The sequence below is a fragment of the Eubalaena glacialis genome, chromosome 4 (genome assembly GCF_028564815.1).
Source record: "Eubalaena glacialis isolate mEubGla1 chromosome 4, mEubGla1.1.hap2.+ XY, whole genome shotgun sequence".
Lineage (NCBI taxonomy): Eukaryota > Metazoa > Chordata > Mammalia > Artiodactyla > Balaenidae > Eubalaena > Eubalaena glacialis.
The window spans coordinates 89,404,155-89,419,104 of record NC_083719.1 but is presented as its reverse complement, the minus strand read 5'-3'; the positions used below and the strand labels follow the sequence as shown (position 1 = coordinate 89,419,104).

Sequence of the window (14,950 nt, the reverse complement as noted above, 5' to 3'; positions counted from 1 at the left end):
TTTCAAATCTCAGCTCACTAGTTTTGGCTTTACTACACTGTAATAAAATTATTGTGGCTTTTAGTTCTTTCAGAGGAAAATATACAATATAATATTCTTAAAAGTCAAGATAATTCTTAAATTTTTCAAAGATTTTCACACTTCTATTTCAGTGAACATCACAGTATTTGTAACAGCTATGGCACTGTGTTCTTCTAGGTTCATGGGGGAATGTGCCTTGCTGTGTGCTGGAATATAAGAAAGGCTTTGAAGAAAATAAATCTGTAGAGTTCACAATCACTATCAAGATTTGGTTTTTCAGCTCAGTGGATTACATACCTTGCCCAGTAATTCTCCCAATGTGACATCTTCATGATTGAGAACCCATTTCTTATCCTGTGGCAAAGAAAAAGAACAGTTTTTTAGCCCAAGCAAGAATGCAGTTCCTGTAAGATGCATTTGAGGCAGTGGCAAATAGACCTAAGGGATATTGCATTCAGACCATTCAATAATCAGTACACTAAGAAGTTGTAACCTCAAGAGGTTATAAAACAGATTTAAGAAATGCTACCACACAGTAGAACTTTAAGGTCTACATTATAGCAAACTTCTATCAGAATTCTCAGCCTTCAAAATGATAGTACCCCTGTAACTAGAACACAGCATGCACTCTCCTCCCACCATAAAGCTTAGGCTATGCTATTATTTGTCATTTCAAAAACGCTGTGTCATAAGTACATGAGGGAATCTCATTTTGCAATGTAAAATTTCCAATCCTCACTTATCATAGAGAATTATTTTATACCCAAACTACATTACTAAGAGCTAATTTTTCCACAACTGGTCATGAATTATAGCTGTCTGTTACACTGCATATAGTCCCACATCTTTCCCAAGTAATTTCCTGTAGTATAATAAAGCAACAAACATCAATTACAGTATCATCAAGGTACACAAGATCAGTGATGCAAACATGCCATGATAAAAGAACATCCCATTATGTGATCTCAAGAGCTAATCAGTAATTAGGGAATATTTTATCATCTAAAAAGTCTCAGCTATGAGAGCACACAATACTGTAATGTTAGAAAGACATACTAGATTTTTTTTTAAAAAAAAAGAAGTAAGGAAAAATGAATGAAGTGGGGTGGGGGGAGAAAGGAGAGAAGGAAAAATGAGGGGATGGAGCAAAGAGAGAAAGAAGAAAAGAAAATCCTGGAATGATATATTTTATTCTTGATTTTTAAAAAATTTAATGTTAAAGTATAGTATTCCCCCATTACACAGACTGAAATATAATTATGAGCTATAGAATGAATTGTAACAAGTAATCAAACATCTTGAAGTAAGAATCCACCCTAACTATGGCTTAAAAATGTCCTGGACAGCCATCTGAAGTACTTTACCTTCTGAAACACCATGTGACAAACACTCAACCACCACCCTCTGATTGTTCAACAAAGGGAACAGCAATGATTTTTAAAAACGGTTTACATGTATAATCTTTAGGGGTTCAAAATAGCCTCCCCAAGATGTGCTACTTTAGCATGTGGATTATTTTGAGCTAAAGGCAATTGAGACCCTGTGGGCTCAAGGCAAAGCTTTATTTCTCCCTTAAAGAATTTAAATTGGGGGCCTTACCCATAATAAGAGCTATTACCAGAAATAAGTTTTTATGACCTATCTGTATGACAGGGCAAATATCCAATTACTAAACAACTGCTCTTCCTATTTGTGAATTACCCTCCTTCTCTCTGAAGCCTCATGCCCCTATCCTATCCCTTAGCTCAGGATGGCACATATACCTCATTTTACGTTTCTAACTCAACTTCTCACGCCTGTGGGGTTCCTGTATGTACAAAATTAGATCCGATATTCTCCCGTTAATATGTCTCATGTCAATTTAATTCTTAGACCAGCCAGAAGAACCTAGAAGGGTAGAGGAAGTTTTCTTTCTCCATGACAAGTCTTTCAACCTAAATAAAAAGCCAGAACTATAAAGGTCCTGAAAAAAAATATAGCAGAATATCTTCATTACCAAGTATGTAAAGAAAGATTTCTTAGACAGGACACAAAAAGCACATAAAAGAAACAACTGGAATTCATCAAAATTAAAAACACTTGTTCCTCCAAAGGCTCTTTTGAAAAAATGAAAAGTCCAACTACAATCTGGGAGAACATTTTTGCAATACGTATATTTGACAAATAATTTGTATGTAAAACATATAGAGAACGCATACCTCAAAAACAAGGTGACAAACAACCCAATTTTAAGAAACTGGGTAGAATACTTAACAAAAGAGGATGGACAAATAGACAATAAGTACATCAAGAGATGTTTAACATCACTAGTCAGTGACATACAAATACAAACCAACATAAGATGCCACTTCATACCATTAGAATGAAGTACCTTCTATTTACAATAGCCAAGACATGGAAACAAACTAAATGCCCATGGATAGATGAATGGATAAAGAAGATGTGGTATATATATACAATGGAATATTACTCAGTCATAAAAAGAATGAAATAATGCCTTTTGCAGCAACATGGATAAACCTAGAGATTATCATACTAAGTGAAGTAAGTCAGACAGGGAAAGACAAATATCATATGATATCACTTATATATGGAATCTAAAAAAAACGATACAAATGAACTTTACAAAACAGAAAGAGACTCACAGACAGAGAACAAACTAATGGTTACCAAAGGGGAAAGGGGGTGGGGAAAGATAAATTAGGAGTTTGGCATTAGCAGACACAAATTACTGTATATAAAATAGGTGGGGCTTCCCTGGTGGCGCAGTGGTTAAGAATCCGCTTGCCAATGCAGGGGACGCGGGTTCAAGCCCTGCTCCAGGAAGATCCCACATGCTGCGGAGCAACTAAGCCCGTGTGCCACAACCACTGAGCCTGCGCTCCAGAGCCCATGCGCCACAACTCCCGAAGCCCGGGCGCCTAGAGCCTGTGCTCTGCAACAAGAGAAGCCACCGCAACGAGAAGCCCACGCACTGCAAGGAAGAGTAGCCCCCGCTCGCCGCAACTAGAGAAAGCCCGCGCACAGCAACAAAGACCCAACGCAGCCAGAAATAAATAAATTAAATAAATAAATAAATAAAATAAAATAGATAAACAAAAAGTTCCTAGTGTGTAACACAGGGAACTATATTCAGTATCTTGTAAAAAAAAAAAAAAAAAAAACTATAATGGAAAAGAATCTGTAAAAGTTTATACATATATATACACACACACATATATATGCTGAATAACTTTGATGTATACAAGAAACTAACACTGTAAATCAACTATATTTCTATTTTAAAAAAAAGTGCCTTGAAGAGCCTGTGTCTGGGATGTCTCTCAGATCTTTTATGCTTGTTTACAGTTGGTGACAGGATGAGATATTGAAAGGACCCCTAACTCTTGCAATTTAAACAACGACTATGGTGTTACCTGGGGGAGAGATGAGGGGTGCTATTGTCAGGGAACAGGTGTAAGGGGAGAAATGGGATATTAAACGGGATGTGGAATGCTTACTACTGCCAGAATGGCTAGGGGTCACTCCTGATTTGAAGTCACAAAAATAACCTTTCCACTGATTAGTCCGGGAGAAGACAAGGCTGGGAAGAGGACTAACTGCATAACCAAAAACCCTAAAATTGAAGAGGAGTCAGTTAAGAATAAGGTTGCTCTTGATCTGTTTTAGCTAAAATGAAGATCACAGAGAAGGAGCCTAGAGCCTCAGAATTTAATTTGTGACTCCATCTGTAAGAGGGAGGGACAAAATACCCAAAGGGGATTCAGTGGCAATTTGATAACTACAATTTTGTAGAAATGTGGATAGAGGGGCAAACTCCAAACTGTCAAATTGGAAAAAGGCAGTAGCACTTAACACATGCTCTGAAGAGGGGAACTACCCAACTCCTCACTTAGACAATAAATGAAATACTCCTACTGAGGCTGCTGAGTGATTGAGAAAGACAAGCAACTTTAGTTACATGGTGATACTAAAGCTTCACCAAACACTACGCTTCTGGCTCAGGCAATGATGGATATGGTAACAAAAGGAGGTCCAACTCTTACATAAATTTATGTCAAGGGAACAAAAAGCAAACAAGCAGAGACTACATCAGAAGATAATTCAAAGGTAAGGTTAGGGAATAGGGACATTAAGTAACATGGAGTTTGGAGAATGGAGAATTGTCGAAGGAGCCTGGATCCTTGTCTTCCCCACCATCTTTATTGACCTCTCTTCTTCTCCCCTTTGCTCCAAAGCAAAGTCACACTCAGAAGGGTTGCCAGAAAGAGCTGCAGCTCACTCCTTAATAACTGTCCCAGACCTGGTATCTCCTACAGAGATTATACCACATATTCTTGGCTTTATCTTTACTCTTTTTTCTATAGAGGAGCAAGGAGATTTGCACAACCTTCTTGAATCTGGAGAAGGAACAGAAAGAATGGAGGCAGACTACCTCCAAGAAACAGGAATGGTAGCGTCTTCCCTGGTTTCACAGATCAACTGAATGAAAATAAAAGTTGTACTAAAGTGTAAGTCAATAGAAGTAAAACAGACATAAAAATATGCATTAAAACCATAATGAATAGAGTTGACAGTTTTACTGTTTCATCTGCTTGCTAGTGATTTGTGACCATATAGGAATATCCACAAACCTACGTTCAAAACTAATGATTAAATTTGTCTGATGTTGAAGCTACAAAAAACTTGATTTAGACTCTTCAAATGTTCTTGACATTAGGACTCCACTCCTTAATTCATGAATATTAACACATCATTACTATGGTGAAAGAAACATATTCTTCCCCCATTTATCAGTTATCTCTGAAAATGAAAAAAATAACATTTTGAAACATCAAATTATTTGGGCTAAACTGGACAACTCATTTTTAAAGGGGGGAATGGACGACAACTCTGAGACCTTAATACATTTTTTAAAACTATGAATTTTTGGGGAATTCCCTGGTGGTCCAGTAGTTAGGACTTGGTGCGTTCACTGCCGAGGGCCCAGGTTCAATCCCTTGTCGGAAACTAAGATCCCACAAGCCAAGCCGTATAGCAAAAAAAAAAAAAAAAAGGAATTTCTGGGTTTCATCAACTGATCAGAATATTTTCTAAAACTGCTTAAGAGCAGATTTAAAGTCAGCCCACCATAGTACAGGCAAAGGAAAGTAAGTATTATCACTTGTCTGAAATCCAAACTTTTGTAAAGAAAAGCTGGGGACACATTTTTAATATGTTTCCACATACACTTGCTTGCTAAATCTCAGAAGAACCCCCATTAGATTGGCAGGAAATGCATTATCTCCACTTCACATTGAAAACCAAGGCCTTGAGAAGATAAAATCCTGACTGTGATCACACAGGTACTAAGTTTCAGAGTTGAGATAAGAACCTTGATCTTTTGTCTTTTGGCCCACTATTCCAACACATTCTTCCTTGCCTTTCACTGGTCTCTTCAGTGTGGTAAAGAATATTACATATAAAATGAAACTCAGTAGTATAATAATTTTCTGAGCCTGAATAATACATATAAGTATATTATGTCAGGTAATTAAAAAGAAGGGTCAAATATAGGACATACTATCTATAACCTGAATAAGTGCCATTAATATTTAAAATCTTAGATATTTACCTACAATATATTATAAATGAGCGTTATGTTACCAGAGAGCCAATTCACGCCAAATTGTAGAACTACTCTAGAGGTAAAAATTTTCACATATATAAAGTCTCATTGAGACTTTTAACTGTTATATTTAACATAATCGATTGCAAAAAGGTTTTTCATTTGAGTTATAGACCAGGAAGGTCAATGAAGCAGCTTTAAGAATTGAATCATCTTGAGCAAAGAACATATGGGCTTGAGGCAACTCAGCTGGGAGATATGGGAATTCTGCCTAAAGTGCACCTTGCATAATCGTTACACACCTCCTGCTGACCATCTCTACGGCAATAACATTGATTCCAGTTTGCTCACCTCCCAGAACTTCAACCTATTTTCTAACTACATTATAAGTTGTCATCCAAGTCCCAATTTAGAAGCCTATATTGGGAGTGTAGATCATCATTTATTTCCATGGGTAGCTTTAGGTACAATTTTAAAACATGGTTGTCATGGCAACATTTCTCAGTCAAGGTTTTAGGATGTGTCAAGTTTATTTGTATTCTCTTCCTGAAAATCTTTGGCCTCCATACTTGTGTTAGCAAATGCTGCCGAGTCCAAACTACCCACTGAATGTAGGGAGAAATTTGTTTAAACTTCAAAGATAATGCCAGTTTTACCAACTTTAATAAAGACAAGGAACAACCAGCAATTCTAAAAGTAAAGTAAGCTAAACAATGAGAAATATTTTATTAACTGGTATTAATAAAAATTCAAAAGATTTTTTTTTTTTAATTTGTTAAAGCAATGAAGGTTTCTTGATTCCCAGGCTTGTGCTTCTACCACTAGTACCTATAAAACCTTACCACAATCTTGGATATCCTTTAAGTCTTTGAATACTTGTCCAGTATGCTAGGAATACTGCTCCTCTCTTGGGGAGAATCACTATAGCCCATTCCTGCTATTGAATATACTTCTCCGACTCTACTGGAATAAAAACACCAAAGAAATATAGATTGGCAAGGACGCCAATCTAGATTTCAGAGATGATCTAGTCCAACCTTCTGCCCCAACAGTGATAGGCCACCCATTCATGCATCAGTTTAGTTATCCACTCCTTCAACAAATCTTTATCAAACACTGCTACTCACAGCAGATGAGAATTATGACTTTAAGCAATTAAGAAATCACTAAAACACCCAGTAATGAAGAACACCTTATTTCATTAACAAAGCCAATTTAATTTTGAATTGTTCTAATTCTTACAAGGATTTTATTATATTTAACTTTTAATCAGTTGGTTCTAGTACTAGGAACACAAAGGATGCATCTCCTCTGTCTACTACCTAACAGGGAATTATATGTTTGAAGACGAAAAGCACATCCTCCTGAAGGCAAGGTTTTCCGACATTAAATGTCTAGCATTCCTTCCATCATTTTTTCATGTGAAGTGACTTCTAGACATTTCTGAAATATATGTAGTGGTCATTAACTATATCTGAGAGCACATGTATAGTTAAATTACAATGAACAATATATTGTGATCTACTTAGTTTTCTGAAATGTATGTACATCTCACACAACCTTTCTGCTTTTATGTTCACAAATAAAGGAAACAATATTACAATCTTCAAACTTTTCCTTCATTACTAAGATTATTTTACTAATATCTTAGCACTGTATATTCATTGAATCATCAAGTATGATATAGGGAATAGTTTTTTTTTTTCTATTTCTAAAATGTAACATTTCATTTGAAAATTATTAGTAGGGAAACAGTGTATTTTCAAGAAGAAAAATGTGGCAGGACATAAACATTCCCAACTGATTTAAAAGAGTTTTTACTGAACTTTTGAATACATCCCAGTTTTCTAAGGGAGGTTTTTATAATTGAAATGTTTGTTTTCTGTATTTTTATGGGCAACTTTGTTGAAAGATGACTTTGTGATGAATCTTGTCAGTGATATGATAAGTAGAAGATGCAGGTACTGTAGAGCTAATGTTAATACTTGATATCCTTATTTTTTTACAACTTAAATAACAGATCTTAAGTAATTAAGACTGTTGTCAAAATTTTAGGTCAAACATAAAATTCACATAACCATACAACCATAATAATGATGAAAAATAAAAAAACCATGGGTAATCTTCATGAATGTAGTTTAACATAAAGAGCTTTAAGACTAATAGTAAGCAGGAACTGCATAATTATTACTCTAATGATATGTCAGTGCTTTAGTGGTACATTAAAAAAAAAAAATCAGTAAATTACTGCATTACAAGTAGATATGAGAGACTAGAACGTAAGAAATAAAAGTATAGAAGTAATTTTTTCTATAGGTTACTTATCTTTATTAGAGTTATTTGCATTTTTGTAGCATCAAATATTTATATCAAAATTCCTCTCTGACACAGGAGGGCAAAAATGTTGCTAAACTATACAGGTAAACGAGTCTAATACTGGATTTTTTTAAATTGAAGTATAGTTGACAATAGTCTGTTAGTTTCAGCTGTACAGCACAGTGCAGATTATATTGCCTTATAGGTTATTACAAGGTACTGGGTATAATTCCCTGTGCTATACAGTAAATCCTTGATGCTTATCTATTTTATGTATAGTAGTTTGTATCTGTTAATCCCGTGCTCCTAATTTGTCCCTCCCCGGCTCCCTTCCTCTCCCCTTTGGTAACCATAAGTTTGTTTTCTATGTCTGTGAGTCAGTTTCTGTTTTGTGTATACATTCATTTGTGTATTATTTTAGATTCCACATATAAGTAATATCTATAGTATGTCTTTCTCTGAGTTGTTTCACTAAGCATAATATTCTACGACCACCAACACTGCAGCAAATGGCAATATTTCATTCTTTTTATGGCTGAGAAATATTCCATGGTGTGTATATACCACTTCTTCTTAAGCCAGTCATCTGTTGATGGGCACTTGGGTTGTTTCCATGTCTTGGCTATTATAAACAGTGCTGTTATCAACATTGGGGTGCATGTATCTTTTTGAATTAGAGTTTTTATTTTTTCAGGATATACGACCAGGAGTGGAATTGCTGGATCATATGGTAGCTCTATTTTTAGTTTTTTAAGGAACCTCCATGCTGTTTTCCATAGTGGCTGCACCAACAGTGTACAAGGATTCCCTTTTTTCCACATCCTCTCCAACATTTATTATTTGTAGACTTTTTAACAATAGCCATTCTGACTGGTGTGAGGTGCTACCTCCCTGTTGTTTTGATTTGCGTTTCACTAATAATTAGAGAAGTGGAGCATCTTTTCATGTGCCTGTCAGCCATCTGTATGTCTTCTTTGGAGTAAAAATGTCTGTTTAGGTTTTCTGCCCATTTTTTGATTGGGTTGTTTTTTTGATACTGAGTTGTATGAGCTGTCTGTATATTTTGGATATTAATCCTTTGTGGGTTGCATCATTTTCAAATATTGTCTCCCATTCCATGGGTTGTCTTTTGGATTTGCTGATGGTTTCCTTTGTTGAGCAAAAGCTTTTAAGTTTGAGTAGGTCCCATTTGTTTGGATTTTGTTTTTGTTTTTGTTTTTCCATTTGTTTAGTTTTGCTTTAATTTCTTTTGCCTTTAGAGAATGATCTAAGAAAATATTGCTACAATTTATGTCAGGGTGTTCAACCTATGTTCTCTTCTAGGAGTTCTATGGTGTCATGTCTTACATTTAGGTCTTTATTTTTGTATGTGATGTGAGGGAATGTTCTAATTTCATTGTTTTACATGTAACTGTCCAGGTTTCCCAGCACTACTTGTTGGGATTTTAATATTTCATGAGCTCCCCAGTTTTCATACCCTTGGACAGAAGGCAACTAAATGAAAAAATCCTGCAGTGAAAGGTCCAAACAATATGAGCACTGCACTGGCAGCATCTGCTGCAACACATTATCATATGTGTATTCTGATCTTCCCAAAGACTTAGAATCCCAAAGGATGCCTCTCCTCTAGACCTTCCTGACCCTCTTGTCCTTACCAAATACTCTTTAACAGAGTGCAAATCTGTCTGACATTACCTCTTTCTATCTTTACTCCAAGTCTCCCACATATATATATTTGTTTGCAGAGTCTACTCACTGAATGTAACAAGAAATTTGTTTAACTTTCAAAGGTAGTATCAGTTATACCTACTTTAACAAAGACAAAAAGAAATGGGCAATTCTAAGTTAACGGGCAAGCTAAGCAATAACTAGATGACTTAGGTAAGCTAAACAAATATTCAATATAGTTGACAGATTATTAACATTTGGGGATTTTATCTTAATATTTATTTTGAGTGTTGTTTTTACTGACATCATCCTGAAACTTTTAGGTAATATTTTGGAGTATATACCTATGCTTCCACTATCTCTAGTTAGGAGATTTATGACATAATGTGCATCTGGAATTCACCCTCATCACTAAGAGAGGAGGTGCTTTATCACTTCGAAGAAGCAAATACTCCAATGGGCTCTGGCAGTAATATCCATAGACTCCATATTCTTTAAGCTTAGTGCAACTAGTATAAAACGGCTTTCTTTTTTTTTTTTTTTTTTCAAAAGCCATCGGAATGCAGCTGATACCTCTGTATTTCTAAATAGATGATTTAAGTCTTACCAAAGAGACATAATAATTACAATGACAAATATTGTTAAAAAACTATTGATATCTAAAAAAATCTCCCAAGGATAATACTTTTTTAAACATTGAATTGTTTAAATACTCAGGACACTTAAAAATTACCTAAAAATAAATTTTTGAAATTTGCAAAATTAAATATTCTAATTCCATTTTCTTAGGAATGATGTAATTTTATAACATCTTGAGGCCAAATTTCTCATCTGTGAATGTGATCAATCCTTGTAAATCACACACTTTTAGGGAAAATGGTAATTCTGTAAGAAAATATGAATAATTTGTACTCAAAATCAGTTCTAAGAAATGAATTTAACTAACCAGGCTTATTGTCCATGTTTTACACAAATATTTCAAAGTAAAAAGAATGAAATTTAAATAAAGTAACAGAGATTAGAAGTTCCATTAACAGTTAATCCAATTTTAGCACCATATTCTAAAGCAGAATACCATGACAATTCTATTTGCTAACTCAAACCTTGTTTCTTATTTCTTAGAAAATCTTTGGCTTTCAGAAATAAAGTAGTAAATATGGACAAAAGTAGAAGCAGATGATGAAACATAAAGAATCAGTATTGATTAAAATGCTTCACAAAGTGAATTAAAGGGAAATTTTTTCTGAAACAGTTAAGGTTAAAATTCATAGCTAAGCTATCAGGTAATTTCCTAATTAATTCCTTATATTAGAGTGAATTTTTACATGTCAAACCTTCTTACAAAGAAACATATCACAATAAACATCAGAGAAAGCATATTTAACTCACAGAAATTGATATAAAAGAAACTCAAAAGTTTATTCAATAGATTTGATAGCTTATAACTTCTAACTTCATCCATTCTAGTACCAGAATTGTAAGTAAAATTAACTGACTTGAGATTCATCTTTTTTTCTTTCCTTTCCTTTTCTGAAAGGTATGCAAATAAGAAATGGGGAAGAGAAGAGTGAAAACTAGAATACACCTGCTACCACCATGGCAATAACAATAAAATGTAATTATACTCTTTTGGAAGAAAGCAGGACTGAAGAGAGCGGTCAAGAGGTCTAGTCTAGTTCATATAATATACATGAATGGGCTCCATATAGTCAAAGAGACTACTGCTAGGAAAGATTTTTCCAGGACTTTGAGGCACAATATAATACACAAGAAGACAACAGAACAGTCTGGTATACACCAAGCTATGCAACTTACTAAAAGAAAGCCAAAACAGTGAAATAGCATGTTGGGGAAACAATGGAAGCTGAGATACAGCACAAAGCCTGGCTCCAAATCCATCCTACCATGTATACACTGAATTGTGCTAGAAATTCAAAGATATGTGAGTTCAAAGATGAGTTAAACACAGTTCCTATTCTCAAGGGCTTTAATATAAGCATATGGAGAGTAAAGAGTCAGAAGTATGAATAGTCTAGAGCTGGAACACTGAGGTGCATGTGGTCAATATAAAGATGCATAAAAAAGGCTTCACAGAAGAGGTAGAAAGGTTTCCCAAATTTCTCAGAGTAACTTTTCCTTAATTTCCTACAAGTGACTAAACTAAGAAAACTATAAAGTTCTTGCTTTAGGTGGTCAGAAGTCATACACAGTCTTTGTGAAAAGAAAACAGCTATGCTACTCCCTAGGGTCCTTGAAAGGAAAAGGAAAAGGTTAATTGGAAGCTGCTTGGGGTGAGAAAAAAAAAAAAGCACAGGAGGTATGTGTTTCAGTGCAGGAGTGAAGGATAGGGGTTGGTCAGGGATCGCAACGTTTCTTTTATCTGTGGTGGATGATTGTCATCATTTCACCAACACTAACTTTCTTCTTCCCAGCCTCTCCTCAAACTAGAGGGTTTGTTTTTCTATTTCATTCCCACCAAACTTTTTCCCCATATACCAGGCAGCAGTCTCTGCCATAGGCCATAGGAGCCATCACTCCTATGGAACTCAATGTTACAACTACACTGGAGGGGAAGAGATGAAACGCTAGGGAGATATATAGTCCTGGAATTTCAAGACAGACTCAAAACATAAGGGTATATTCTATTAGACCCTTATGAAATGGTGGTTCTGACCCATACATTAAATACATGATCAATAAATTTAAGAATCCAAACATCATTGCAAACATTGCTTCTCTAGGAAAGTTCATCTCCAAAGAATCAATTAGAGATAAACTTTTAGAGTACACTCTATTCAAAATGTTATTTAAAGTGTCACATGACTAATATAACTGATGATAAAAGTCGGAGAAAAGAAGCCATATTGTATTAGATAACTCAGAAAAAAAGCTTCATAAAGAGGTAAAAGTTAAAAAAAAAAAAGAGGTAACAGTTAACATAAGCTTTGAATATGGTTATAATTCTGATATACTAAAAGGAGAAAATAACTTCAGCAAATGCCTAGAAAAAAAGTGCAGATCTTCTAGGTAGAGTGAATACTCCAATATGGTAGAAGCAAAAAGTTCTTAAAGGGGGTAGTGGTGGGTAGAAAAACTACAGATAACTTTCTGACCAAACCATGGAGAGCTTTAAGTACCAAGCAATTTAGTATTCACTTAATCTTATACCCAGGGAGGGAGAGAGAGAGAGGAGAGGGAGATGCTGAAAGACTACTGAAACAAATAATGGCTGAAAAATTTCCAAATTTTTCACAAATTTGGAAGACACAAACCTACAAATTCAGGAAGCTGAGAGAAATTTACATAGGATAAACCCAAAGAAATCAGCTAAACTAGACATATCATAATTATACTTCTCAAAATTAAGGACAAAGAAAATGTCTGGAAAGCAGCCAGAGAGAAATGACATATTACCTATAGGGAAACAATTCAAAAGACAGATTTCTCCTCTGAAACTATGGGGTTCAGAAGGAGGGAGCACAATATTTTTCAATTGTTGAAAGAAAAGAACTGTCAATTGCCACTACAGGTGACAAGACTATCTTTTAAGAATAAAGGTAAAATAAAGACATTCTTGGATGAAGGAAAACTAAAAGGATGTGATCAAAAATAAATATAAACAGGGTTGTAATATTTTCTTTCTACTCCTCAATGAATTGTTTTCTGTACCCCAGATACTCCAATGGGGCAGATACTGAAGCCAACGGAACGTTAATTAGGATAGAAGAGACATAGGAAAAGTAACTCATGGGACAATTCCCCTTTAACTTTCATTTAACTCCGTGTGAGGAAAGAGTTAACACAACAGATCAGTTTCACTTGGTTCCTGCTTACCTTGATAGCATACCCTTAGTCAAAACTGAGAACTTCTGGAATGTTCAAATGTTACTGAGTAATGTTAGTCCATATGCCTCAAGTGGCAGGTCAAGATGAACATGTTATTAGCTTGTTTAAAATAAACCTGAAGAGTCATGCTGTGCATCTGGTACCTGTTCTGAGGTCCTCACCATGGCTGGTCATGTAGCAGGTATGTGATCAGCTCCCTCTGAGAATTCTGGACTCCAAGACTCAAAGTTTCCTGAGCATATCTCTGCAGTTTGTAGGTGGAAAGACATGCCCATGCAATTCCTGCATAAACAGGGCAAGAAAGCCTGTACTTGACCTCTCCTTTGCTGTTCCTGCTGTTCTCACATGTATCCTTTGCTGCAATAAATCTTAGCCTTGAGTATAACTTTAGTAAGTTTATGTGAGTCTTTCCAGTGAACTAGTAGGTGGGGTGGGACTATCAAGACACTCAGGGCTTTCAGGTTCTGAGAGATAGGTTCCTCAGGCAGCAAATGGCGGAAACAGTGTTTGAACCCACATCTTTCTGACTTTGCTGGCTATGTCCTTTCTAACAACTTACGCTGCCTCCCCAAATAGAGTACTATATTTAAAGCAATGCATATGACTCGTTCAAATTCAGAGATTGACTATCATGCAATTATCAGTTTTAATTAACTGAAACACAATGGGTTATAGGTTCTATTTCAAGTTCTAGTCCTAAAAGATTTCTGACTTATGTTTTATATACTTCGCTTTCAGCAAACGATTGCTATGTAATTCAATTATAGATTGCTCTTCACTGAACTGAATTTACTAGATTATAATCTAATTTAAAGCCTTACATTTTGCACATTCACAATTTGGGGGTCAAAAAATAAAGTCACAATAAAACTTTAAAGTTGTAGTTAAGTAAAATGACTCCATATAGCTGGCAGAATTATGAATCAATTTTGTAAAATTTTTATATAATCTATAACCTGAAATAAGAACTTCAGCCTCTAGACCACTTATTCCTACTAGATGAGATATGACAAATATTCCGTTTTCCCATAGTAACTCTATCAATTTTTCTATAAAATTTAAAGAAATCATAAAAAACAAGAAAAAATTAAGTCAATAATATTCTCCACTTTCATGAAAACACTAGGCTTTTGTAATCCTTCATCTTTGCACATGAATAGGTATAATAATAGGCATGAGCTATAAAAATAGCTACAAATAAAACCCAATGACAGCTTTAAAATGTTAAAACCTGAATTTTAGAATTACTTTGGCTTCATAAAAGTAGCTATTTTAAATGAAGTGAACAAAGTAGCAAATAAGCGGCTTCTCCTTTGTTCTATGGAAGACAACTAGCCACAGTCTGCCTGGGCTACAGGGGACTAATCATGCTTCTTGGTGGACTGCCACAGGGTGCAGATGGTCACTATTTATTATGCCAATTAATCCCTGCCGAATTGCTCTGGGATGGCTGTGCATTTCTTCCTACAGTTATCCTTTTAAAGAGCTTTA

At 35.2% G+C, this 14,950-nt stretch overlaps 1 protein-coding gene across 7 annotated transcripts in view; it reads right to left on the bottom strand.

The window, feature by feature from the left end:
• The window catches only part of FER (FER tyrosine kinase), a 434,937-nt gene that overhangs the window by 152,305 nt on the left and 267,682 nt on the right, over positions 1-14,950 (bottom strand). For all 7 annotated transcript variants that reach the window (XM_061189502.1, XM_061189501.1, XM_061189497.1 and 4 more), the window contains one exon: positions 319-375. In XM_061189502.1, the coding sequence (XP_061045485.1) occupies positions 319-375 (57 nt within the window). The remainder of the gene's footprint in view (positions 1-318; positions 376-14,950) is intronic.